Source organism: Diospyros lotus, chromosome 2 (genome assembly GCF_014633365.1).
Source record: "Diospyros lotus cultivar Yz01 chromosome 2, ASM1463336v1, whole genome shotgun sequence".
Lineage (NCBI taxonomy): Eukaryota > Viridiplantae > Streptophyta > Magnoliopsida > Ericales > Ebenaceae > Diospyros > Diospyros lotus.
In genome coordinates this window covers 15012958-15037312 of record NC_068339.1, presented here as the reverse complement: position 1 = coordinate 15037312, position 24355 = coordinate 15012958, and the positions used below count along the sequence as shown (strand labels likewise).

The window sequence follows — 24355 nt, the reverse complement described above, 5'->3', positions numbered from 1 at the left end:
CAAGAGTGATAGAGCCTCTGCAAAATGATGGTAATCCCAAGGGTTGAGATCATGCTATTTGTACATTATTTATGTACATTTTAGGCTATATAATGCACATAAATGACATAAATACCCCTCGCCTCATCACGTCTCATTGTGTCTCATTGCCTTGGGTAAGGACATTTTAGACATTGGTACATCATTATATAGCCCAAAATATACACAATAATATACTAATAGCATTTTTCTATTTTCAAACACTGTCGTTTGGTACGAGATAAGTTTTTAAATTATTGGGATTCATGATTCTTGGGAATGCTCATGAAAATATTTGATTCTCGGGATTTATGCAATTCTATGTTTGGTTAGATTTAAATATTTTTAGGGATGTTGAGTATTCTTTTATGAGAATCTTACATTCCTATGTTTGATTTAAATGTAACATTATTGGGAATTCATGTTTTTTTTTTAAAATTATCCTTATTTAATTTTTGTTATTTAAAAATAATAAATTCCTTCTATTATATAAAATATTGAGACCCACAACATCTTTAAAAAGTTAAAAAAATGTCATTTTTTTACACATTATGTATATATATATTATGCATGTGTATATATATATATAATATACATAATAAATAATATAAATATATTACATATATATAATATGTTTGTACGGAGTTATAAAATGATAAGGGGTATTTTAGTCTTTTTCTTTATTAAAAACATTCTCAAGTTCATAAAAAACTTGGATTCCCAATCCGAAAATTTTTTTATGGTAAAGTTACTTAAAAATTATTATTAAAAATCTTATTTTTCAAATTTCTTTTTATAAAAAAATTATATCAAGAATATAAATTTTCAACCGAACATTAATAGGAATTTTAAAATTTCTTCCATACTAAACGCGCTCCACAAGGGAAACGAAACCGTATTATTCAGTGCAAACTGGAGAGGCACCTGCGAGTTTCTACATACATCACAGCGATTCAAATTAAGAAGACAATGGATCAGAGCCAGGCATTACGCAGTTTATCGCACTCGCAAAACGCATCTAAATGGAAATTCTGGAAGCTTATGTAATGGAATCAGGAGGAGGAGGAGGAGCCTGACGGCGGCACCCTAGGTTTCAAGAGCAAGAACCGGTTGGGTGAGTAGAGCCGGAAGAGACTGAAAGCCGAGATGAAAGAGACGAAAGCCAGCAAGAAAGACGCGACGAAGCCACAGATCAATGCTCCGCCGACCTGGACGCAGAATCTGGTGAATCTGTTGCAGAGTTTCATCCACTGGAAACTTCTCGCGCCGGTCACCGCCAGAATTGAGCCCTCCGTCGCCGCTGAATTCGCCGCGAAGACCGTGTAAACCACTGCCTGTGCGGTGAAGGGGGGACCACCAAATTAAATAATAGGGGCCACGTCTTTATTAATAAATGGACAAGACAACAAAGAGTCAATAAATCAGGCCTGATTCTAATTAGATTAGAGAGATTAGATTTGATGCTGATTTATAATTACATGAGTTCTAACTTCTAATTATAAACCCAATTACTCGGCGGGGGGGTAAAGTTTAAAATTTTAATTGATAATTTATCCTAAGATAATACAAATTATGAAATTAGCAAGATCTAATATGATTAACCCAATTTTGATTGGATTTGATCAGCTTTAAATGATGAATGCTAATTAATTCCATACTGCCAAATTGACAAACTTGAAACTTCTTCACCTTGACAAATGACATTTAAACTAACCTTGACTTGTCTTATTAATTAGAACCGAAGCCCCACTGCCCAACTGCAAACTTTAATGTTCATTAATCCCTCAACGCTACCCGTATTAGAGATAGCTAGCACTGATCTTCTTCTTCTTCTTCTTCCTTTTTTCTTAATGAAAATTATATATTCCAAACAATATTGACAATTATATTTTACAGTACAAGTGAACACATGTATAAATTTTGTACTACTAGGTCTCAATACAAGTGAACATATAGCTAGGAAGACACTTTGGATTCACTTAATTACCAAGAGTTCTAAAATTGAAAATTTTATATCTTTTGATATATAGTAGTTGAGATAAACCGCTTAGACCGACTATATCTTCTTGTTATAGTAAGAAAGAAGGTCATCAAGCCTCAGATAACTACTACCCACCGGCCGAACCATTAGAATTGTGACAAGTGCATCAAAATATCATCATTTAACAAGAAAGATGGTAATAATATATAGCCGAGCATTATGGTGTCTACAATTTAGGGTAATCTGGATCGGGAGACAGGAGACAGATGTATATACGTACGGTGTGATTGTAGGTAGATGTATAAAGTGAAATAGAGATCCCAGTTTAGCGGAAAAAGAGAGTACCTGATCTAATAGGAAAGAAAGCCAGGGGAGATATTGTTGATGTGAAAGCATAATTGGGTTGGTTTTGAAGCGATAGGAGAGAAAGCATCTGAGCAGCTGAAGCAGATTGTAGCCAGCGGCCACAGCATCAACGTAGACCAGCACACTCAACACACACAACACACACCAAATCAAACACCAAACTATATAATATGCATATGATCAGTTCATCGGAGAAGTCGAAAAACAAACAAAAGCACCATCCATGCAGTCCCAGAGAGAGAGAGAGGGAGATTAACGTACGCTAAGGCATTCAAGTCTCTGAAAGTGACCTTGCGGACGAGTGGGTAGAAGATGACCTTGGATTGGGTGTCGAGAGCGAGAAGAGAAACCGTCAAGAGCAAGACCAGAGTTGCAGAGAGCCTGAGAAGAAGCTCCGTGGTTACTACTTCCATTTCAGCTGATAATATTCTTAATTTCTTCATACAACACCACCACTCCACACCATGTGTGTGTGTGTGTGTGTCTATATATATGGAGAGAGAGAGAGAGAGAGGGTTAAAGCTGTGGAGTTAGAAGGATGCAAGTGGGATTAATTGGGCAGCCCCATTACAGTGACAGATAGCCCCCATGTACATATGTCCTTGCGTGCTGTATACCTCCTACATATAAGCTCTTCAATCATTACTTCATATATATATATATATGTATTTATGAATGTGACCTAGCATGCATACATGTATATAAGCTGGCTAGTTAGGTTGGGACAAGACAAAGCAATGCAAAAGTTTTTGTGACGTGAAGCGAGAGGAGGGAGTAATTTGCAGGGCATAAGGTTAATAAGGTATTCCTCAATTTTTAAGGGCCGGGGTGTTGACTATATATGATAATTTTTGCGAATCAGGTGGCCAGCTGAATTGAAGTGCTTCCATGCCCAATTAATCACACAGCAGGCTCATTAACTCAACCAATGCAATGATTATTGAGCCACATTTAAAGCCGGATGGATATTATGTTAGCATAAATGAAGTGATCTAACACAGTATAAATATCAAGATAGCATTTAAATCAATGTGAAAAATAGATAAAATTATCTCAAACCATTATTGTTTTGATGTCTCTGCTGGTTTGATTATTCCAAGTTTTTAAACACCCCAAATGATGGTGTATTTAGATCAATGCGAAAAATAGAGAAAATTACCTCCAACCATTGTTGTTTTGATGTCTATGCTAGTTTGGTTCTTCCAATTTCTTAAATACCCTAAATGATAGTGTATGATAAAGAGAAAATTATGATTAAACTTAGAGATCAAAATCATGAATTTATATTATATTCTTCCATCAAGAATATACATATTTTACTGCTTTACAACTTAATCAATAAGATAACATAACTAATCCTAAAAATTGTTAGGTTACAGAAATTTAAAGAATTCTTTTACAACCCATAATCATAATAATGGAAAAATATTTGGCCAGAACTTTACATATTATACATATTAGTCTGAGCCAAACATTGTGTTGAGTTGGAATTTACAATTTTTTTCATAAAGTTGTATTTAATTTTTTTTTTATAATTATGGGTTATTTTAGTAAGTATTTTTATTTTTATTTTAATAGTTTAAAGAATCGTGTCATTTTATACGAGAAGTGTATATGAAATTGTAATTTCCACATGATTCATAGTTCTTCTATACAATAATAATATTTAAATATGAAAAGAGTAAATGTCTTTGGTTAGCAGCTTTGATTTGATAATAACAATAATAATTAATTAATAAGACTGTCGTTCACTCGTACGTGCTACCGCCGTAGTTTTTTCACACTGATCTCTGTTCTTGAAGCTGCTCTGCAAGCTTCACGACTTGTTCCCGGCGGCGCATTCCGGGGGCAGGCCTTCGGGGAACCGCTTGGTGTCGCCGCAGTAGTCGTACACCATGTAGTTTTGCCGCACCCATTTCAGCCTGGCTTGGCTGCTGGCGTCCAGCTCCTCGGAGAGCCAGCTGGAAGAGCTGCCGGCGCGGGTGGAGTTGGAGCCGCAAGAAGATTTTCCGGCTGACCAAACACAGGCTTTGGGCTTGAAGTTCTTGAAAGCCGCGGTGAATGGCGCCTGCGTCCAGTCGGTCTTGACGTGACCGCCTCTGGTGGCCCAGTCGTCAGCGTTCCAGAGGCTGGCGTACATCCTCATCGGCTGGCTCTTCGGGTACGGAACGCCGTGCGACTCCAAGTTCTTGAATACTCTGATCGGCGTGGCGTCCACGTAGAAGCTGAAAGAGAATTAAGCACCGTTAATTACTTAATTAGTTCAAGTGAGGTAGGGCCTAGGGGAGCTAATTATATGCGGGGTGGAAAAGATAATCACATGATGATTTTAGGATTCCAGAGGATGGAATAGGCGTGGAAACCAGCAGTGGGGTCGAACCAGAGGTAGAACTGTTGCTCCCTTCCGCCTTTGCCTCCGGTGAACACGTTCGTGTGAACGATGTACGGATCTCCGGAGAGGTTTCCCAAGAACTCGAAGTCGATCTCGTCGTGCCTCGGCCCTTGAGAAGACAACTGGAACACAATTCATTCCACTATTTATGATCAACATTAATTATTCTTCATCAGTTCGTCAATATATAAAAGTAATAATTATAAAACCTTAATTAGCTGGGCTAGGGTACGTAGGAAGGAATTGATCAAATTAATTAGCTAGGGAGATGGAGAATTTGATGATTGACTCACATAGAAGGCGGTGACGGTGCCGGCGGAGTTGCCGGCGACGAGCTTGATCTGCATGTCGATCTTGCCGAAGAGAAACTCGTTCTTGGACCGGAAGCCGGAGCCGGAGGCCTTGTCGAGCGAGAGAGTGAGAAGCTGGCCATTGTTGAGTATCTTGGCGCGGCCGTCCCCCCAGGTGACGTCGACATCTCTGTTGAAATTTCCGGTCGAGCAGCCGATCATGAGGGACATGGCCATGGCCAGAAGCAGTAGAACTTTTCCATAGGAAGGAGGAGGAGGAGGAGAAGAAGCCATTGGCTTTAAGAATAGTACTGGAAGACCAACCTTGCTTCTCAACTGACTTGACAGATTCCACCACCACAACGTACCTGTGTGTGTCTATATATAGGTATAGCAACGGGGGAGGTGATCCAAATTCGTTCTAAATACAAAAAACAAATATGAAAAGGTGAATTCATTTTAACACGAACTCCCGGTAAAGTCAGTCAGCTCGTATGAAAAGTCAAATATAATTTTTTTTTTTGGTTATGACATACAATTGAAATTTTTGCTTATATCTCGTACAATATATATATATATATTATCTATTTTAAGTAAATTACATTACATGAAGGCGAGCTCCATGATTTTGTCTTTTATGTCCAGTGTAAAAGGGCTGTGTGAAAAGTGTTTTTGAGGTATGGTGGTGGGGTTGGTGAGGGAGGTGCCATTGATGTGCGCCCATGCCATATGGGTATTAGCTAAAGAGCACTGCTAACTTAATGGGTGTGGTAGGATGACGACGTGGCAGAGTCAGAATGGAGGACAAAGCCAACCGCTTGATTGTGGTCATGACTGCACATCATCCATCCATCCATCTTGGAATAGACAAATCCCAAATTGGAGGAAACCACTTGGGTCATTCCTAGGAGAGATTTTGAGTGTTTGGGTTGGCTTCTTTTTATTTGCAGTGTCTAGTGGCTTCTATTGGCCAATAACTTTAGAATTTTGGGACACCTAATGGTTCCTCTTTGGCCCATCATGGCACAGAAGCAGCAGTATCTAGTAACTTATAGTTTGGAAAACATACCATATATAGGCCAACTCATCCTAGGATGGATGGATGGCTAGCTTTGTGCTTTCGGCAACTACAAGGGTCCCCCTTTTTTCTAATAAAACTAATCGAATACTATTTTCTTCTCAAACCATTATTAATATGTACATTGTATCAGTGACACCTCCTTAACATCAAGTTAGTGGCTGAGTGCCACCGCCAAACACTAGAAGTCGACTCAATTAAGTATATGGTTTTTATTAATTTTGACATAAAATATTTTATGTTAAAAATTCCATTGTCTAACGTTTAGCTTACACTCATTTAAAAATTTACGATATGTATATAAAGAAATATAAATATAAATGTATGTACGTACATACGTATGTATGTATATGTGTGAATAAAAAGAATAAAAATGTCCCTCAACTTTGACAATTTAGTCATTTGACTCCTTCAACTTTAAGTTTGACCTATTTTGCTCCTTAACTTTTAGCCCGAATGTGGTTGACACATGGAATAAACGAAGACATCAAAATAATAAAATTACCTTCACCTAGGGAAGCCATGGCCATCTCCTCTTTCATCTTTTCTTCTCTCTCTCCTCTTCTCATGGCTATCTCACCGTCTTAGCCTCACCTCGCACCGACCGACACTGCATTGCCTTACCATTGCCACCTCATCGATGTCACCTCGTGACGAAGCCTGATCAAGCTTCATTCGAGATGAAGCCGAATCGAGCAATCTGATCGAACCTAAACCCGGATGAAGTCCGATCAGTCATCCTGTGTGTCATCCATGTTTGAGCAATGTAGCAAGGTCCTAACTTTTAATTTCGTAATAATTGTACCTCTCAACTTCTGATTTTGTAACAATCACACACCTTTTGATCTAGTTAGCATAGTGCGTGAATTCACGCATGGTTGAAGAGTGTGCAATGGCTAAAATTTTCAACTTCTTCTTCCTTCTTCATCGCGTTGCCGACCTCTTACCTTCTTTGCTGTTGACATTTTACCTTTCTCACCATTACCAACTGACCCTTTGCTTTCCCCTCCACCGATCGGCCTCTCCCCTACCTTGTCGTTGTCACCAACTTCTTACCTTTTTCATTGCCATCAAATGACCCTTTGTCTTCTTCTCCGTTGACCTATCTCTCCCTTACCTCGCCGCCAACCAACTTCTCGCTTTTATACCATTAACAGACCTCTCGCATTCCTTCTCTCCGACCAATCATGGTCTTTCTTCCTCATCGCCAATCGACCCTGGTCTCGCATTTCTAACCATTAATCGACTTTGTTTGAGGTTGAATCGACTATGATGGTGGCTCAACAGAGTTTGTGTTTGTAAATTGACAACGACATTGAGCATACTTGAGGTTGAATTGATTCGTGTTGCACAAAAATAGTAACACTAAGCACGAAATGTTGATTCGTGTTCGTGAATTGACGACGGCTTAGCTCAGTTTATGTTTGTGAATCAACAGCGACACCAAACAAATAGAGTTATGAATTAATGGCACCAAGTATTGTGGGGGGTCTCTGTTGTCTTCACATTCCTCTTCCGCGAGGCAAGGGTCACCAGTTCCAACCTTTGCTATATCCTCCACCATCAACCTCGCATTCTCTCGCAACTTTGAGACTCAGCTTCGCCGTGCACCACGTCACACATGGCACCCTCTCATTGGCCTGGTCAATGAAAAGGTCCACATCATACTGCATGTAACTCACGCATATGTCATCAAATGAAATGTATGATTGTTCCAAAATTGAAAATTTAGAGGCATGTGAGGTCCGCTTTGGAAGGACTACATGGCTAAAAGACCAAAGTTGATGAGTATTTCTATGCATTTTGTCTATATATGTGCACGTGGGGATGTGTGTCCATGTATATGTATATACGTGTATTTATGTATATAGATATCTTTTATTTTTTTCATGACTCAAACACCAAAAAAATGTAAAAAAAAATGGAAAACATTTTACACATAACATAACCAAAGAGCCAAAATTATCCATGATAAGAGGTATAATGATAGAAATGAACTGCCAACCAAACTTCCTTTCCATGATTAAGAGGTTTAGGTCTTAGTAGGAGTGGGCATTTAGTGATTCTGTTCCACCGATGACTAAACTAAAATTTTCTAAACTCAAATAAATCAAATTATCCCACAATACTACTAAATCTAACCGAACCCATATTGGTGTTAACAAAAATCGAACTAAATTAACCAAATTTTGACAGTTTGATTTATAAATTTAGTTAAAACCAAACAATGCATACTGCATTCTAGAGCAATTTGGAAATATATATTTAACCAAACCAATAAGAGGTGAGAAGAAGACAAACAAAAAAGGTACAAGAAAATTTTAAAACAGAACTTTGCAAGAACATCATCCAACAGTCGTGATAATGAAAATGTTGCCCTAATAAACAGCATTCAACAGCAGTAAATATTGGTTCCCTAAACCAATGCCATTCACAAACCAGATGAGAAGAGAAGACTTGAGCAGCACCCTAGTTGAGTAAATAACAAGGGTGTTAAGCTGAAATGACTTACTGCTCAGGAAACTGTACAAGAAGGGAGTTCCTCGTCTCCAGTAAAGAGATCAGAGGCCTTCAAATGGCTAAAGCTCATGCTTGCTTCGATGAAGAATCGCATTAACTGTCAGATTGGTAACGCGGTAGGAAGAAGCATCGCTATCCAGCATGAAAAACTGAACACCACTTTCAAAGGACGTCCTCTTCGTTATCCAACTCTACGATCTGTGCCCGCCTCTCAGCAGCTTTCTTCCTGATAAAGAAGCCCCACCTCATTGCTGCCTTGATTTTCAACCAACCTACGACAGCTTTACCAGGGCGACCACGACCTTCATCAAAGCTGAAGTTTGGTGGTGACATCGGCATATATGATTGAAAACTGTACCCGTCTTCAGGCTCATTAACAGAGGCATGACCCCCCATGCTGAAGAATCGAAGCAAATGCTGCATGTCTTCATTTTCTAGCATCTCATGACTTCTGATGCGAATCTCGTCTTCTGATAAGAAGTCCTCACCAACCTTATCACGATTGTTTGACCAGTCGTCAAAGGGGCTAAGATGGGACTGTTGAACAGTTGAGCTGATAGATGGAAATGATGTTGAAGATTGTGGAGGGCCAAGTGCCAAGCCTACCCCATTATCATATCTGTCACTGTGGATTTGTTGAGAAATTGTTATTTGCTGGTGGTCTTGTGGAGCAAATAGACTACTATCAAACTGGGCACGCGAATTAGAAGTCACAAGCTGGGACCCTGTTGGATATTTAGTAGCCAGATTGTCATTATACTCTGAAACAAAAAATGTGAAGAAAAGACTATAATCAATTATCTGCAATTATACAGAACTCAAAAACACTTTTGCTGGCCCAGGTGGGTCCATCAGAGGGGTGTTACCTCATGCACATGCATGCAAGCGGAAGAGGGTTGAAAATTCTGGTCTTGCCCGAAGTGACAGGATCGGACCAGGGAAGTAACAACAGATCAATTAGCAGTAAGGATCTTAATGCATAAAAAATCATTCTTTTTTTAAACAGGAAATGGTATAACAAAAGAACTCTGTAAGAGAGTGAACCTTGCACACCAAGCTTTCAATTTTTTTCTGGTAAATAGCATCTTATTGAATTAGCCAAAAACAAACATCTTATTCTTTTGTTTCATTTCTCTATTTTCTTTTTCCTTTTCTGAGGAACAAAATTTAATTGATTATCAATATAAGCTATCTATCATGAGTTTGAATCTACTTCCACCTTGAAATCCCCACATAGGGGAAGCCCTGACCAAAGGAGCAAAGACAAAGAAACCTGTATTTCTCCATCCATATGCAGCTTATCCTACGGAAGGACATGGGGAGGATTTTTTTCATATAAAACCTTACCCTTGCTTTCTATAAAGGGGTGTCCCTATTACATGAGGCTCCTCTCCTTATGAGGATTGGGGGAGGGTTGTTTTCTGTATGTAGCCTTACCCTTGCATTGAAAAAAAGGGTGTACCTAGTGCATGAGGTGCTTTCAAGGATTTGGGAGGGTAGTTTTTGTATGCAATCTTAACATTGCTTCACAAAAGAGGGCATTCATAGTGAATGAGTTTCCTTGCTTTACAGGGGTCGAGGGAGGATCATTTTTTACCCATCCTTACCCTTGCTTTGCAAAGAGGTCATTTCCACAATTTAAACCTTGACCTTTCGATCACAAAGTTTGGTTCTAGCTTGCTTTGTAGAAGGGAAAAAAAAAAAAGAGTTTGGTTCTAGCTTGTTTTGCCACAAGAACCAGTAAAATAACAAAAAGTAGCAAGCAACCAAGAGTAAGTCAATCTCATTGCTACCACAAATTTTTTCCCAAGAATACATAAACTAAAAGATCTAGGCCAACATCACCTGCTGATCACCATAGCTGATCTAAAACAAACTCAAACCTCAAGAGCAACCTGACAATGGAGAAGCAAGTGGTTAACAGGGTCATCACTCTGCCTACACAAGTAGGACGTATCAATAACCATACGATCCTTCCTCCTTAAATCGATCACAAGTGAGGATGAAACTACAGGGAGCAATCTAGACAAAAAAGCTAGAAGGGGGAGTCCTTGGTTTTTAAATTACTTTCCAAAGGAAGAAATTCCTTGTTGGACATTATAGAATTAAAGATCCTCCTCTTGACGGATGCCAAACCCACAGGCTATTCCATCTTGAAAAGGGTGACAATGTTTAAGTGAAAGAATACAATCAGAATCAATTTGACAACCATGAAGATGTCTTCTAAACTGATGAAGGCCAATCTTATCCCTGATTCACTGTAAGAGTTCAAAAAAAACCTTAGATAATGGCCTGTGGTCACACCAGCAGTCCAACCATAACCTTGCTCTAGAACCATTACCATATATATATGGTAATGAAAAATATATATATGTGACACGGCCCTAGGTTTTCCAAGGGTTTAGAATGGGATTTTGGAGGAAATTGAAGAAGAAAGAACAGAATGGAGGGAGAAATTGAGAAGAAAGGGGGAGGGTTCAGACAGAAAAGAGAGGGAGATAAGAATTGAGAGGGAAAACAGAATGGATTCATTCAATCAATAGCTACCTATTCTCTATTCACCAGCCTATTTATAGACTGTTTACATCCTTGTAGTTATTATCAAACTAACAAACTCAAGTACACACTACACAGCCCAAGGTACAACCAAAGGAAAATACAAAAAATGCACAATTACAACTAATGCCCTTGGGGTCATGACAATTCCACCCTTTTTGAGAGGTTTCTTGTCTCCAAAAAACTTATTACAATTGTGTGCTATCTTTGTCACCAAATTCCCGCCGATTCTTCTCCTTCGTATTCGTTCTTTACTCCTTCCATGTTCAATAATTGTCCTTGGCATTAGTGGCCAGGGCTGAATTTACTCCACATTTATAGCATAATCCTAATTTCCTTCTCTGCTCTATAGCAATTGATTTGGCTGCATCAGGGCTCAAGTAAACTTTAGAATTCACATTTACTTGATTCCCCTCCAATGGTTGATAGAACATAGGTTGAGTTACCGTTGCGATCGTGTTCTTATTTAAAATTGCTTCCAACGCAAGCTCCTGTAACTTTGTCTTCTCAGCAACCTACCTCACCGTCAGAGGCTGTATCATCTTGACCATCGACCTCAACTCCTCCTTAAGGCCGCTAATGAAGCTGGACACAAAATGATGCTCTGATAGTGCAGGTTGTGAACTCCACATCAAGGACCTTAACTCCTTGAATTGAATTTGATAGTCAGCCACTGATCCTGCTTGTCTCAACTTAGTAAATTCTTCAATCACATCCGTCATAGAATTCCCCCCAAAACGTTCACACAGGTCTCCAGCAAATTCAGCCCAACTGACCTCAACTTTCCTTGTCTGAAGCCAACCTTGATACCATGAATTAGTAGTATCATTAAGATAGGTTGTTGCCAAATTGATTCTCTGCCCTTCTGCAACATTGTAAAACTGAAAAAATCTCTCACATTTACGAATCCACCACCTCAATTTCAATCATTTGAAAACCGATATTTCTAGTCCTGGTGCAAGAGTGTAAGTAGAGGTTTGGGAATTACCTCTCACCAGAATTGTTGGGTCTAAGATTGGAGGCTCTTTAGTCTACTCCACTCTTGAAACTCCAGGGAGATTGTCATCGTCGGGCAAGATTGGATCAGGAATAGACCTCGGTGGGAATTCCGATCCAAAAGGTCAGAGGAGAATTTCATCACTTGGCAAGGCTGGATTGGAAACAATCCTCGGTGGGAAATCTGCTAGTAAATGGAATTGAGGCAATAATGTTGACAACATGTTGAACATGCCGTCTATTCTCTGGCCTAATTGATTTAATAACTCTTGGTGCCTCTCCAATTCCCTCTGCACACTCTCTCAAGATGTAGTGAGATCCTCTTGCACATTCTCCCTTATGGCCAAGATGTCCTCCCTGTTGTGATTCAAGGCCTCCTAAGTCTGCATCATCCCCACCTCCAACGCCTCCATTCTTGACTCAAGTTGTTTCATTCTTGTGCCTTCCGCCATTTCACTTCCTTCAACGGTCTTTTCTAATCTTCTTACAAGGACCAATAGTGAACAACAATCTCCTGTGATTGCCTATATCGCAATTCTCACAATGCAACACCTTCTAAAACAAAAAAGAAGAGGTTTGTACAATTTGGGAAATCAAAGAGAAATTTCAAGAACAAGAACAGATATTGGGGTTGAAACAAAAAGAAAGGGAAAGAATTGAGAAATCAACCACTCGTAGATCGCCTGACTCTAGCTTAACTCATAAAGCAGCAACCAAGATATAGTCGTTTGACTACGCCTTCAAGATCTGAACCTACTGCTAAGATTTTGCCTTCACGTTCAAGATTCGACCGCGAGTCGCTTGCTCGTGCTCACCTACCCAAGTCGGGACCAATTGAAATCATCGGAATCTTGAACTCGTCGAAATCGCTTGAAATCACTGCTTGACCGATTCCAAATTGCTGGCATATTAATGTCTGGAAGTCACTGATAGCCAACTTCAATCCACTTCCAAGAAACGGGTGGCTTTCGATTCACAAGTGACTATCGCCTCTATTGCAGCTTCTTGAAATTGCCTTCAATTAGCTTCTGAGGAAAGCCTTGCTTTGATACCAAATGTCATGGCCCTAGGATTTCCTAGGGTTTGGAATGGGATTTTGGAGGAAATTGAAGAAGAAAGAACAAAATGGAGGGAGAAAACAGAACAAAAAGAGGGAGAAATTGAGAAGAAAGGGGGAGGGTTTAGACGAAACAAAGAGGGAGATAAGAATTGAGAGGGAAAACATAATGGATTCATTCAATCAATAGCTGCCTATTCTCTATTCAACAACCTATTTATAGGCTATTTACATCCCTGCAATTATTACCAAACTAACAAACTCAAGTACACACTACACAGCCCAAGGTACAACCAAAGGAAAATACAAATAAGAAACAATTACGAATAATTCCCTTGGGGTCATGACAATATGGTAATGAAATAATTCCACCCTTCAAGTCCATGTCTCACCAAAATCCGTCTTCAATATTCTTGAGCCAAAACCCCCCAATTAACCTAGTCATGTGGCCTCCCAACATAGACAGATATGACTAAAGAGCTAGAATTTACATGGCTGACCCCACCTAATGGAATTAAGGCTTGATATATTGTAGATAGCCTCCCAACATCAAATTCATAAACTAGGGGAACATCGCTTAAGGTGAGAATATCAAATTCATTGTCCACTAAAATGACATCAAGAATTTTCATATCCCCTACAATGGAAATATGAGGACCAGCTAACACTTTTAATTGAAGACCCATGACATTACAAGTGGAACCAAAGCCAGATTGAGAACATTTGTCAAATGGATTGCCACCACCAAAGGCATATTATTTTCTTCTATTAATTTTTTTTTTCTTCTTTCAGATGGGAAGGGAATGGGGAAGAATGCTATTCCCACCTAAATTAAAGGATAATAAGGAAATAAAGGAAAGAAAAACATTAGTCAAGTCTGATATATGCATACATACTAAAAGAGTGACGCATACATTTATATGTATGTAATATATATATATATATAGAGAGAGAGAGAGAGAGCACTCACCTCCAATTAGTGTACTTGAATCAATTGAAGATAGAAGTGAAGGAACTGGAACAGGTAAACATGCTTGGGAAAGCGGATTGTCCAAGGCATTAGCATAATCAACCAGGTCCAATGTGCGTTCATTTCGAGAGGTACTTGAACTCTTAGTTTCTTTGCGGTTCAAAAGTGACTTGCCATCATACTCCACAACTTGGTCCCAGTTGTCATATGCCTTCTTCAATAAGGTATCCACAAATACCTGCAGCAAGAAAAAATTTAGAATATTATATTTCACTAAGAACAATGGATACCAAATGGCAGAAGAAGTCAGTGTTATTCTCAAAACAGGCATAAATATACATATATCTTGACGTACCTAAGAAAAAGATAATAACTTCTTATCTTCATATTTACATTACAGGTAAGTATATAATAACAAGATTTTTTTTTTTTTTCTAAAGTTTTCATATTAAAAGTAAAAATGTGAACAACAAAATCCTTATACAAACCTCTATCACTAGCTACTTGGAAGTGTGATAGGCTAAACTGCAAACCTGTTTAAGCTTTATAGATCCTAAAATCAGAGAGCCTAGAAATGCTGATTTCCTTCCAGCAAAGAACAGAATGATCTAAGCCTTCAAATCTCTATCATTCCTTCCTGGTCAAATTATAACAAGAAACATAAAATAGAGTTGTATATCCCTTCAGACATCTGCCTTCACCTAGGGAGAATCCTAACTCCCTTAGTGCAAGATATATAACATCAGTGCACACCAAAAGCAGAAACAACAGGACACACAAGTCTCTTGCAACTGAATGATGATGGAGGATGTGGTCCATCAGGTTACCAGCCTCCTTGCACGTATAACAGCAATCCACAACACAATACAGTGAGTCACTAAGAGAGTTGCAACACATTATACTGAGAACGTACTTAAATAAAAAAAAAAAAAAAAAGAGATCAAGGGAGACTTTTACTGCAAACAATTTCAAACACAACTAGCATCTGGATTACAAGTCAACAGAAAACAATCGTATCTATCCGAAAAATCGTCCTTTTCTTTCTTTCTTTTTTTATAGCAGGGTGAGGGGGGAAGGGTTCTGACATGAAGGAACAATGGATACTAAATGTCTATTATTTGATTGCAAAGGATACTGGATGACTACTATTTATTTATTTGTTATCTTTTTCAGTTCTTTGGGGGGGGGGGGGGGGGGATTTGAGGGTGGGGAAAGGATTCTAGTATGGAGAAACAATGAGGACTGAATGCCCTATTATTTCATTAAAAAGGATTGCATTCTCATAAAAAAACATACATTTCATACCAACCTTCTGCCCATCAGAAAGTGAATCGGCTGAGATATATTGTTCACCAGCTATAAGGCCACTCAGCTCATAAATATGGTTAAAGACAACACCAACATTTCTTATAGTGTCAGAATAATACACATAAAGCTTCCCACTCAAGACACAAGTCTTAGAGTGCTCTATGAGAGAATCCCACATCTTGTTTGACATACCATTTCCAAGGATCTACAATAAAAGAGGAATACATCAGAAGACAATTATAGATGATGGGCCCTGTCATTTGAAAACCAATTGTACACTTACATTCCGAAGTTTCTGGGAGTCCCTAACAACAAGGCGGAGGAATTCTTCAACTGTGAATATTCCTGCATTGTTCAGCCTCTTGTGGAATGATCCATCTTTAGCAATCTTTTCCAATCTCCAGACATCATCATTTAATGCAGGTGGATAGTGCTTCTTGTATACTGGTAAGAACAAAGCACAAATCAACACTGATATCCCAACTCAATCCAGAAAAGAACATAACACTAAAAACAAAAGAGAAAGATTGCTTAGAAGCCTACATTCCCCTCTGTGATCTTTAACAGTAAAAGCTTCTGTCTTTGCCTCCCGTATGCGTGTGCCCTCACACAAACCTGAGACAACCTTCAGGCCCAGTCTGAACTTCCTGCTCCTTATCCAACTGGAGTTATCTGTAAAAATAAGGTCCCCCAGTGTTCCTACACCTTCTTTGAGTGTCAGCTGCAAGTCACCAGTCAACAGTGGCCTCTTCCCTTCACGCTCTTTCACAACATGGCTTTCAAATTCTTCTTGTGTCCAGTCCTCATCAACTTCATTGTTGAAATCACCTTCCAGAACAACAACATCTAGCTTTACAGAGGATTCAGATCCAGATGTTACAAGATGTCCTGTATGTGCATCAAGCAGAACAATATGGATAGCAGCACCCTGTTCCCCTTCTACTTTTCCTCCTGTGAAGAGGGGGAGAGACAACCTGGACCTAAAGTGCAATTGCAAGTTTCGTCCGTCTGGACATTCAATTCTTTTAGGAGATGACCTGAAACCATACGCATAAGAATGAACAAATAAGAAACACGGCAGTGAACAGTTTTAAGTTGTGCATGAATGATGAATTAAGAAAGAATATGAGATAATAAATGATGATCTACAGAAGAGGCTAATTTCATATTTATGTTTATTTTGGAAAGTGGTTTTTGAAACAGAACCAACAAAGCTTCAGAATCAGCTGTAACCACAATTACACCTCCAACAACCACACAACTCCAAAGAACTGAAACTGTATAAGCAACAGACAACTGCATGGACTAGCAATACTATCATTACAAGTTCACCCATATTGGAAAATCAATAATATACAGGATATTTTCTGATATCATAAACTAACAAAAGAAAGCATATTTGGGGTCTCATATATATGGGGCCTCATTGTATGCCGGTCCACGTAATTACCACTGCCAATCCCACGTATTTCCAGTTTTCATCCAATCACAAGCCATTTGTAATATTATCATTACTGATTGTCCTATAATAAACCAACAGAATAATAGCTAACTTCCCTTCCAATCAAACTCCAAGTGCAGCAGTAATATTTCACCAAGGAGCTAGACAACTGGTTGCCCACATAGTCCATTAATTAATGTTGCTATCTCATACAAGGCTTTATAACTAATTTCTAGGATAATTCCCTTCGTTCATGTAAAAACATGTAATTGGACCTACAAAGGATAGGCTATAGATAGGAATAATTGGCGAGCTATAATTCATAGCCGACCCCATATGGTGGGATTAAGACTTGATATGTGTCTTTTCCTTTTTCATGTCGTTTACATTTGCCTTTGATCCCAGAACATCAGGCTACCTATAGTTGAAGGTAATTCATGATCAAATATCCATGAACTATATAAAAGCTTAAGGATTGGGTGATAGGTCAGTTTTAGTTGTAAAAGTCAGTGTGTTAGATTTCGTATGCACCAAAACCAGTATAAATTGCCATACATGCATAGAATGAAGATACCAACAACAGTAAGAGACAAAAAGTTTGCAAGTCTGTAATCTGAACTCTTGGCTTTCCTAAGTTATTATATGATGACATCAAAATTGTAATGATTTTTCTATCTTCAATCTGGAAAACCCTTTTAGTGATCCCACTGCAAGCCTGCAGCAAAAAACATCTTAAACATAATTATATCAAAAAAGGCATAAAATCATTAATGGTAAAAGAATATTAATATAGTGGAGTAGTAAAAATTACTTGAAAGTCACAGAATCTACGATCACTGCATAAATAATCAAACATGTCCCATACCTTCCATTAAGTCTAGCAGGGCCTAACTTTGACAAAGCACGTTCCACTTCTTCACTAACCTGTTGTGCATCAATGAGAATCAATTTTAAAAATAAAAAATAAAAGAAAAGGGTAAAGATGCAAGGCACTAAAATAAAGGGACAGCATCAAACAAAAAAAGAAAATAAATAAAGGCACAGTATTAAGAGGAAAAAAAGGCTTAGATGATAGTGTGCACTTCCCAAGAAATATGTAAATGTGATCAGTTATGTCAACATGACTCACAGAAAGAAGCTAACTTGACATGTACTCAGAAGAAATGGAAAGAAATAGCATTTGCACAAAACATATTAGAAAAATATTGCTCAATAATAGCTATTACCAAAGCAAGATAAAGAACAAGCATGGAGAGAGCAATCATGGTTTGCCATCTTAGGATCCGAAAGATGAGATACAAGAAGATACTGGAAACAAGGCAGAAAATAATAAGCACTCAAACATATGTTGTGAGAATATCATATGCAAATAGCCAATATTAGCTGGTGCAGCATGAGTTTATTTTGCATATGAATCTGGCCAACATAGATCTGAGGTACTCAAAAATTTAAGTTGCATGGTGCAATATGGATGCCACTGGCAGAAACACACCAACTACTTATATTCCAATGGCAACAACTACTTGAGCAATTCTCAAGAGTTCACTTTTATCTTCTATCATCTCAATTTGAGAACCAGAAGACCTTGAATCCAATTGCTGATTTTCCATGGAGTACATAGGAAAGGAAAAGACCTTGATTCAACTTTTCATAATTTCTTATTAACAAATAAAGGAAGCAAACAGTGTTCCATGATAAAAGTTTTGATTTCTGCACTTACTCATGCACAATTTTGTGAACATTATGTCTAATCAACTGCTTTCTATTCAGTTCCCTGTCAAGCCTTTATACACTGTTAAATTGTTAACCACCTTCTCATCTAAAAGCTTAATCTAGTAGATAGAGGGTTAACTTTATCTTTAATATTATTATTTTTACTCCCAACATACACCTCTGGACTATTCTCACAGTAAAAGTTCACATATCAAATGATGAGCTTTTTCAGTATAAAACTGTACAACCCTTAACATTACGGCTTATATTGCCCCTAAAGGATCATAAAGTTCCTATATCAATTGACTCAGGAATGCACCAAGGTTTCTATAATATCATTAAGGCATAGGTGTTGGCTGTGTATGTGCCTAACTATCAAATTCATCTAATTCTCATGCTCAAGACATGCAACAAAACTAAGTTGCATATTTCATAATACCCTGTCTGTTTAGCTTGAAATGGTATTATAAACTAATATGGACCTTTAAATTATGAGTAGAATGTGTCTTATAAGTAGATAAATCAAGAAACAGACTGCATGCATGATAAACATCAAGTTTTCTCAAAAAAAGGATTAGCATACCCTGAATAGATCTAGAAGAGAAGAAAATGACTATATTCCTAATGATGATCATGGTTCAGTATGGGTACACATGCTTAGACTGTACTTTGACACCAGACCTCATTATTTAGCATATATCCTGACAAGATGTCTGCCAGATTTAGATAAAATTAAGCAACATATTTCAATTCCTTCATTGGGAAAGTGCCTTCTACTTGATGCATCTATTGTATACATTCTACGATTCCAATATTATGAAAAGTGGAAAATTTCCGTCTACTGAGACAATATGACAGCTACAAATAAATTCAAGAAAAAGCGGCATAAGTTGAATGATGCTTGAAGACCAACTTTCCATCTTCTTAGGGAATAAATAAATATTAGACAAGAACTCTAATCACATTAACAGGCATACAGGAGAAATAATACAAGGGCCTATTTTAATGCTTTTATTTCCTATTTTTTGGTTCATTTTTTGGAAACATAAACTAAGAAATATTGTTTGATAACTATTTACATTTTCAAAAAAAAAAAGTTAAGACAAAAAAAATAGAAAAAATGTTGTTATTTTTAGAAATGTCTTCCCATCTCATCATTGTTAGTTTGCATTAGACTAGTATTATATTAGCATTACCTTGATATTATTATAATATTGTTATATAATTAATATCATGTTATTAATAATATAATTATATATTAATAATTAAAGTATTAATGCTATAATATTCCTTGATATAATATTCATGATATTGCTAATTCATTAAAAGAATATTACAACTCAGTTCTAAAATTATTATGATATAAATAATAATATTATGATATAAATAATCAATATATTATTATTTTTAACATTGCAATTTCATTAGAATAATATTACAATTCTATTAAAAATATTAATATGATAACAATATACTATATCATAACACTAAAATGTTAATAATAGCAAAATATTATATTAGCAATACCATGAATATTATATTATTCTTAATATGTCAATATAATGTTCATAGTGTTGTCAATCTTATAATATTGACGGTAATACTTGTATTATTATTGAAATTGATAATTTGTATTGGCGTTATAATGTTCACTAGAACAATATTATAGTCCAATATTATTATTATTAACATATTAACAGGATTAACTAGTATTATATGTTATAAGCACACAGTTAAAATTACTGTTAGCAATAAAATAAGTAATATTATGATACTATATAACTGTATCAATTATATATTATTAATCATTTTAAATATATATTTTTTATTAATTTTGACATTAATATTGGTGTTAGTAAAAACAATATTGATAACAGTACTTACGGATATTATTCTAATCTATTTTACTAGTATAACAAGTGGTGATATACTAATTAGTAAATTATAACATAATACTAGCCAAAAAGTAATATAATCCATTAATTGTAACCAATAATAGTATTGAAACAAATAATACAAATAAAAATCAATAAATTAGCTAAACAAAAATTATTTTCAAATACTTTATAACCTCGTTAAAATATATTTTATTGAAATTGTCAATATGAATACAACCCCACAACATCACAATAAATATATCAAGGAAGTACAAGAAAATACGTAAAAAAAATTTCCAGACAAGAAAATACTTAAACAGTGCCAAAAGTATAAATTCATTTATCTTACAACTCTCCGCAGGACAGGTTCCAAGGATGAGCAAAGCTTCTGCAAACTATCAACCTTCAGAGCTTCTATAATTACACTGCAAGACATATTTAGAAAACCGCTTTTGTTAACTTGATTGATCATCAATTGAAGAAGGATTATGTAATAGAAAGCCAAGCTGAGAAAATCTATAAGCACATACACAGACACAACACAAGCACTGTTATCTAGAAGGTCAATCACTCAGAATGTGGAATGGAATTGTGGATGTTCAGACCTACATAGTCTGAAATTCCATATGTAACGTATAAAAGAGGTCACTATGACTTGGATTAGACAAATGAGACAAGAGTTGGGTACCTTGTCTCATGTGTTTACTCAGTATACGTTGGGAGAACATATGCCTTTCTACTTTTACCAATTAAATAATTTTGTGTTAAGTACAGTGGGAATTTTACCACCGGCTAACACTATCATAAAACTTCTAATTTCAATGAGAATTAACTGAGTTAATTAACCCTTTTAGTTTTCTAAACTATTCCATAAGATAGATGGACAATTTACACTTCATAATCATTGCTCATAACTAATTTTTCAATGTAAATTGGGTAAACAATCCATTACATTCACAAAATTCATAAACATATTTTCCTTACACAGACTAGGTAAAATTAAACTCACTATCCACCATACTCACCAAATTAAGTTTGTTCCTTCTATGTCATGTTTTTCAGTGACAGACAGGTGATAATAGTACAAAACATCAAGCTTTAATCCCACTATGTGAGATCAACTACGGCAATTTTAGTTCATCAATTATTTCTATCTACAGCCTTATTTAATGCAAAGCCCTTATGATTTATCATGCCTAAGAATCTCCCACCAAGTTTTTTTAGGTCTTTCCGTACCTCTTTCACTAAATACTTGAGAATTCAAGTTGTTTGACCTAACGAATGCTGTTTGAGTCTGTCAAAATGCATATGCATAAGAATAGCCAAAACATCCTAATTCCAAAATAGGCAAAAGCTAGAACAAATGAAGTTTTACACGACCAATAATTCGCATAGCATAGCCCCCAGAGCTTGAAAGACAAATTATACCTAGCCAAGGCGGGGCGCTTGCGCTCGGGCTGATCATCATCGCCCTCCGAGCTCCGTTTCCCTCTACTCAAAGAGTCCATCCTCTCCATATACCTCGTATGCATTTGCAGGACCCGCAAATTCCACTGATCTGCAACACCAAAACGCCAGAACTTCCACTCAATTCCCCAACCAAACCTTAAGAACCACTCACACCGTTCCGTTCACGCGGATCTACAAATTCAACACTCAAAAACCCCAACAGCAGTGACAGAAACCGAGGATAAATTCAAGACTCGAGTGAGTTGCAAAATCTGAAGTTGACGACAGCTTTGTATATTTATAAGTATCTATAAATACCAGGGATTGGATTGGATGATTGAGAGTCCACGAGGTTTCTGAGCTACAGAAATGCGTCGACTCTGCGTCTCACGACCGGTCTACGTCTACTCTTGGACGACCGATGTATGAAGCCAGCTACTTGCTCATCATCATTCGTCTGTTTAGTTTAAAAATAAATAAATAAATAATTCACTACAGCCGCAGACATATTTCGATTAAATTCATCTACACCCCCATAATTTACAGAATCAACAGATAAAACCCGCTTACCAGAAAAGACCGCCAATAATATTAAAAATATTATAATTTTAGAAAAATAAAAAAATACTATAATTTTTAAACTAATTAACAAACTGTTAGTTTTACTTTGTTAATTTTTTAAAAAATTAAAAATTGTAATGCTTCTAAAATTTTCTCCATATAACATAAATGCTTTTCTCATTTAATGCCGGGCATATTAAAAATATTCTTTCATATACATTTTTGTGTCACATAAATATGAATATGTTCTTAATTAATTCTATAAAAACTTTATTTTAGAATGTTGTCATTAAAAGCAAATGTACAATTTCAAACAAATATGGTCATTTATTAATTGTACGTGAAGATTACATAATCACCAATAATAAATGGTCAGTTACTCACATAAGGAGTGAGGGAACTTATAGCATGTTTATTTATTGACATTTCTCTAAGCAAAACCAATTAATTTGGGTATTAACAAAAATGTTACTGGCATAAAAAAAAAGTTAATTGAAGATATTTAATCTAAGTTAGGTTGAATGCATTTGATATATTTAATTTAATGAGTTGAATACAATTTTTTCCCCAATTTAAACCATTTTTTATGGGCTGAAAACAGTTCAGTAGATTGGTCCAATCTCTCCAAAACCCAATAAATCTCAAGTTGAAGAACGTTATGGCAAGGTCACAAGTCGTTTTAACTAGGTCAGATCACGGGAAGTCTTAAGTTGTGAGATATGCCGCTGGGCTACTCAGCTCGTGTCATGAAAATATGATGAATTTATTAGAAACGGTTAAAGAAAAAGTCAATTTTCCTAATCTATGACAAATCAGATCTCTGATAATGTGGAATCCGTTTCTCAATTTTGTGGAATTGGTAAGGAAATATTATCTTTATGATATTATCATTCTATTTTGAATTTTATTCAAATTATAAACACCCTACACTATAAATAGGGGTTAAAAAAATTATATAAACACGAGCAATAATATATTGTTACTCTATCGAAGTAATTAGAGAATAGTCATGGACTATGCATCACTTTGGCCAAACCACGTAAAATTTTCGTGTGCGCAACTTGTTATTTGTTCCATTTTTTATTTTTTTTTACATTTGTATTTATTCTTTCAGTGCGGACTAACAAACCACAATATACCAATTCCAATCGTTGACAGATAAAATCAAGAATATTATATAATTTTTAACTACGAATAAGATAATTCATCATAATTACGAGTATGATTGCATTTTAAATTTTTGTATTTTCAACAATTATATAACCAAACAATAAATTTAAATTTTAAATAACAGATAACAGTTTGAAATAATTCTACCCACCCAAACCTACAAAATGGGGGCTTATCTGCATATTTCGGGAATCTAGTGAGCCAAGTGCTAATATCCAAATAACAAGGGTTTTGCTAGATCCCAGCCCCAGCCCTTGAGAGCTGTACATATTTACTTACCCGTGATGTGATGGGCAGGGAATTTATATATTATATTATTAGAGATTGATGTCACATATATGAGGCAGGACGGCCGTACAGTTGTTTACATAGAACGATGTCACAATTAATTAATTAATTATAATAAGAATATTTATTAAAATAATGTTTAATTTTATTACATGTCTTTAATGGTAGTTTTTTATTGCAAAAATTATTATGATATTATTTTATTTAGTTGAATGAATGGGCAGAAACCCACCAATCTTAGGTGTTCTTGTACTTGCATTTTAAGAGATTTATCCGGTTGACAACGATAAAATATAATTATTTATATTATTTGAATTGAGAGAT

At 36.4% G+C, this 24355-nt stretch overlaps 3 protein-coding genes across 4 annotated transcripts; all 3 read right to left on the bottom strand.

Moving 5' to 3' along the window:
• Positions 1 to 872: 872 nt before the first annotated feature.
• LOC127794107 (CASP-like protein 2C1) lies at positions 873 to 2948 on the bottom strand. The gene is made up of 3 exons (XM_052325001.1): positions 2627 to 2948; positions 2345 to 2489; positions 873 to 1352 (listed from the first exon to the last, which is right to left on the bottom strand). Exons 1-3 carry the CDS (start codon positions 2806 to 2808, stop codon positions 1071 to 1073), a joined length of 609 nt encoding a protein of 202 aa, XP_052180961.1. The 5' UTR covers positions 2809 to 2948; the 3' UTR covers positions 873 to 1070.
• Positions 2949 to 3976: 1028 nt separating this feature from the next.
• Positions 3977 to 6204, bottom strand: LOC127794460 (xyloglucan endotransglucosylase protein 7-like). The gene is made up of 3 exons (XM_052325552.1): positions 5051 to 6204; positions 4686 to 4879; positions 3977 to 4590 (listed from the first exon to the last, which is right to left on the bottom strand). Exons 1-3 carry the CDS (start codon positions 5339 to 5341, stop codon positions 4182 to 4184), a joined length of 894 nt encoding a protein of 297 aa, XP_052181512.1. The 5' UTR covers positions 5342 to 6204; the 3' UTR covers positions 3977 to 4181.
• Positions 6205 to 8434: 2230 nt separating this feature from the next.
• Positions 8435 to 22461, bottom strand: LOC127794459 (calmodulin-binding protein 60 D-like). 2 transcript variants are annotated; one of them, XM_052325550.1, is made up of 9 exons: positions 22331 to 22461; positions 21992 to 22121; positions 20913 to 20988; positions 17839 to 17897; positions 16076 to 16569; positions 15816 to 15976; positions 15534 to 15737; positions 14225 to 14462; positions 8435 to 9406 (listed from the first exon to the last, which is right to left on the bottom strand). In XM_052325550.1, exons 2-9 carry the CDS (start codon positions 22093 to 22095, stop codon positions 8808 to 8810), a joined length of 1935 nt encoding a protein of 644 aa, XP_052181510.1. In that variant the 5' UTR covers positions 22096 to 22121; positions 22331 to 22461; the 3' UTR covers positions 8435 to 8807. The 2 variants fall into 2 exon arrangements, with proteins under 2 accessions (XP_052181510.1, XP_052181511.1); XM_052325551.1 differs by lacking the exon at positions 22331 to 22461 and having other exon boundaries at positions 8435 to 9370; positions 21992 to 22309.
• Positions 22462 to 24355: the final 1894 nt, after the last annotated feature.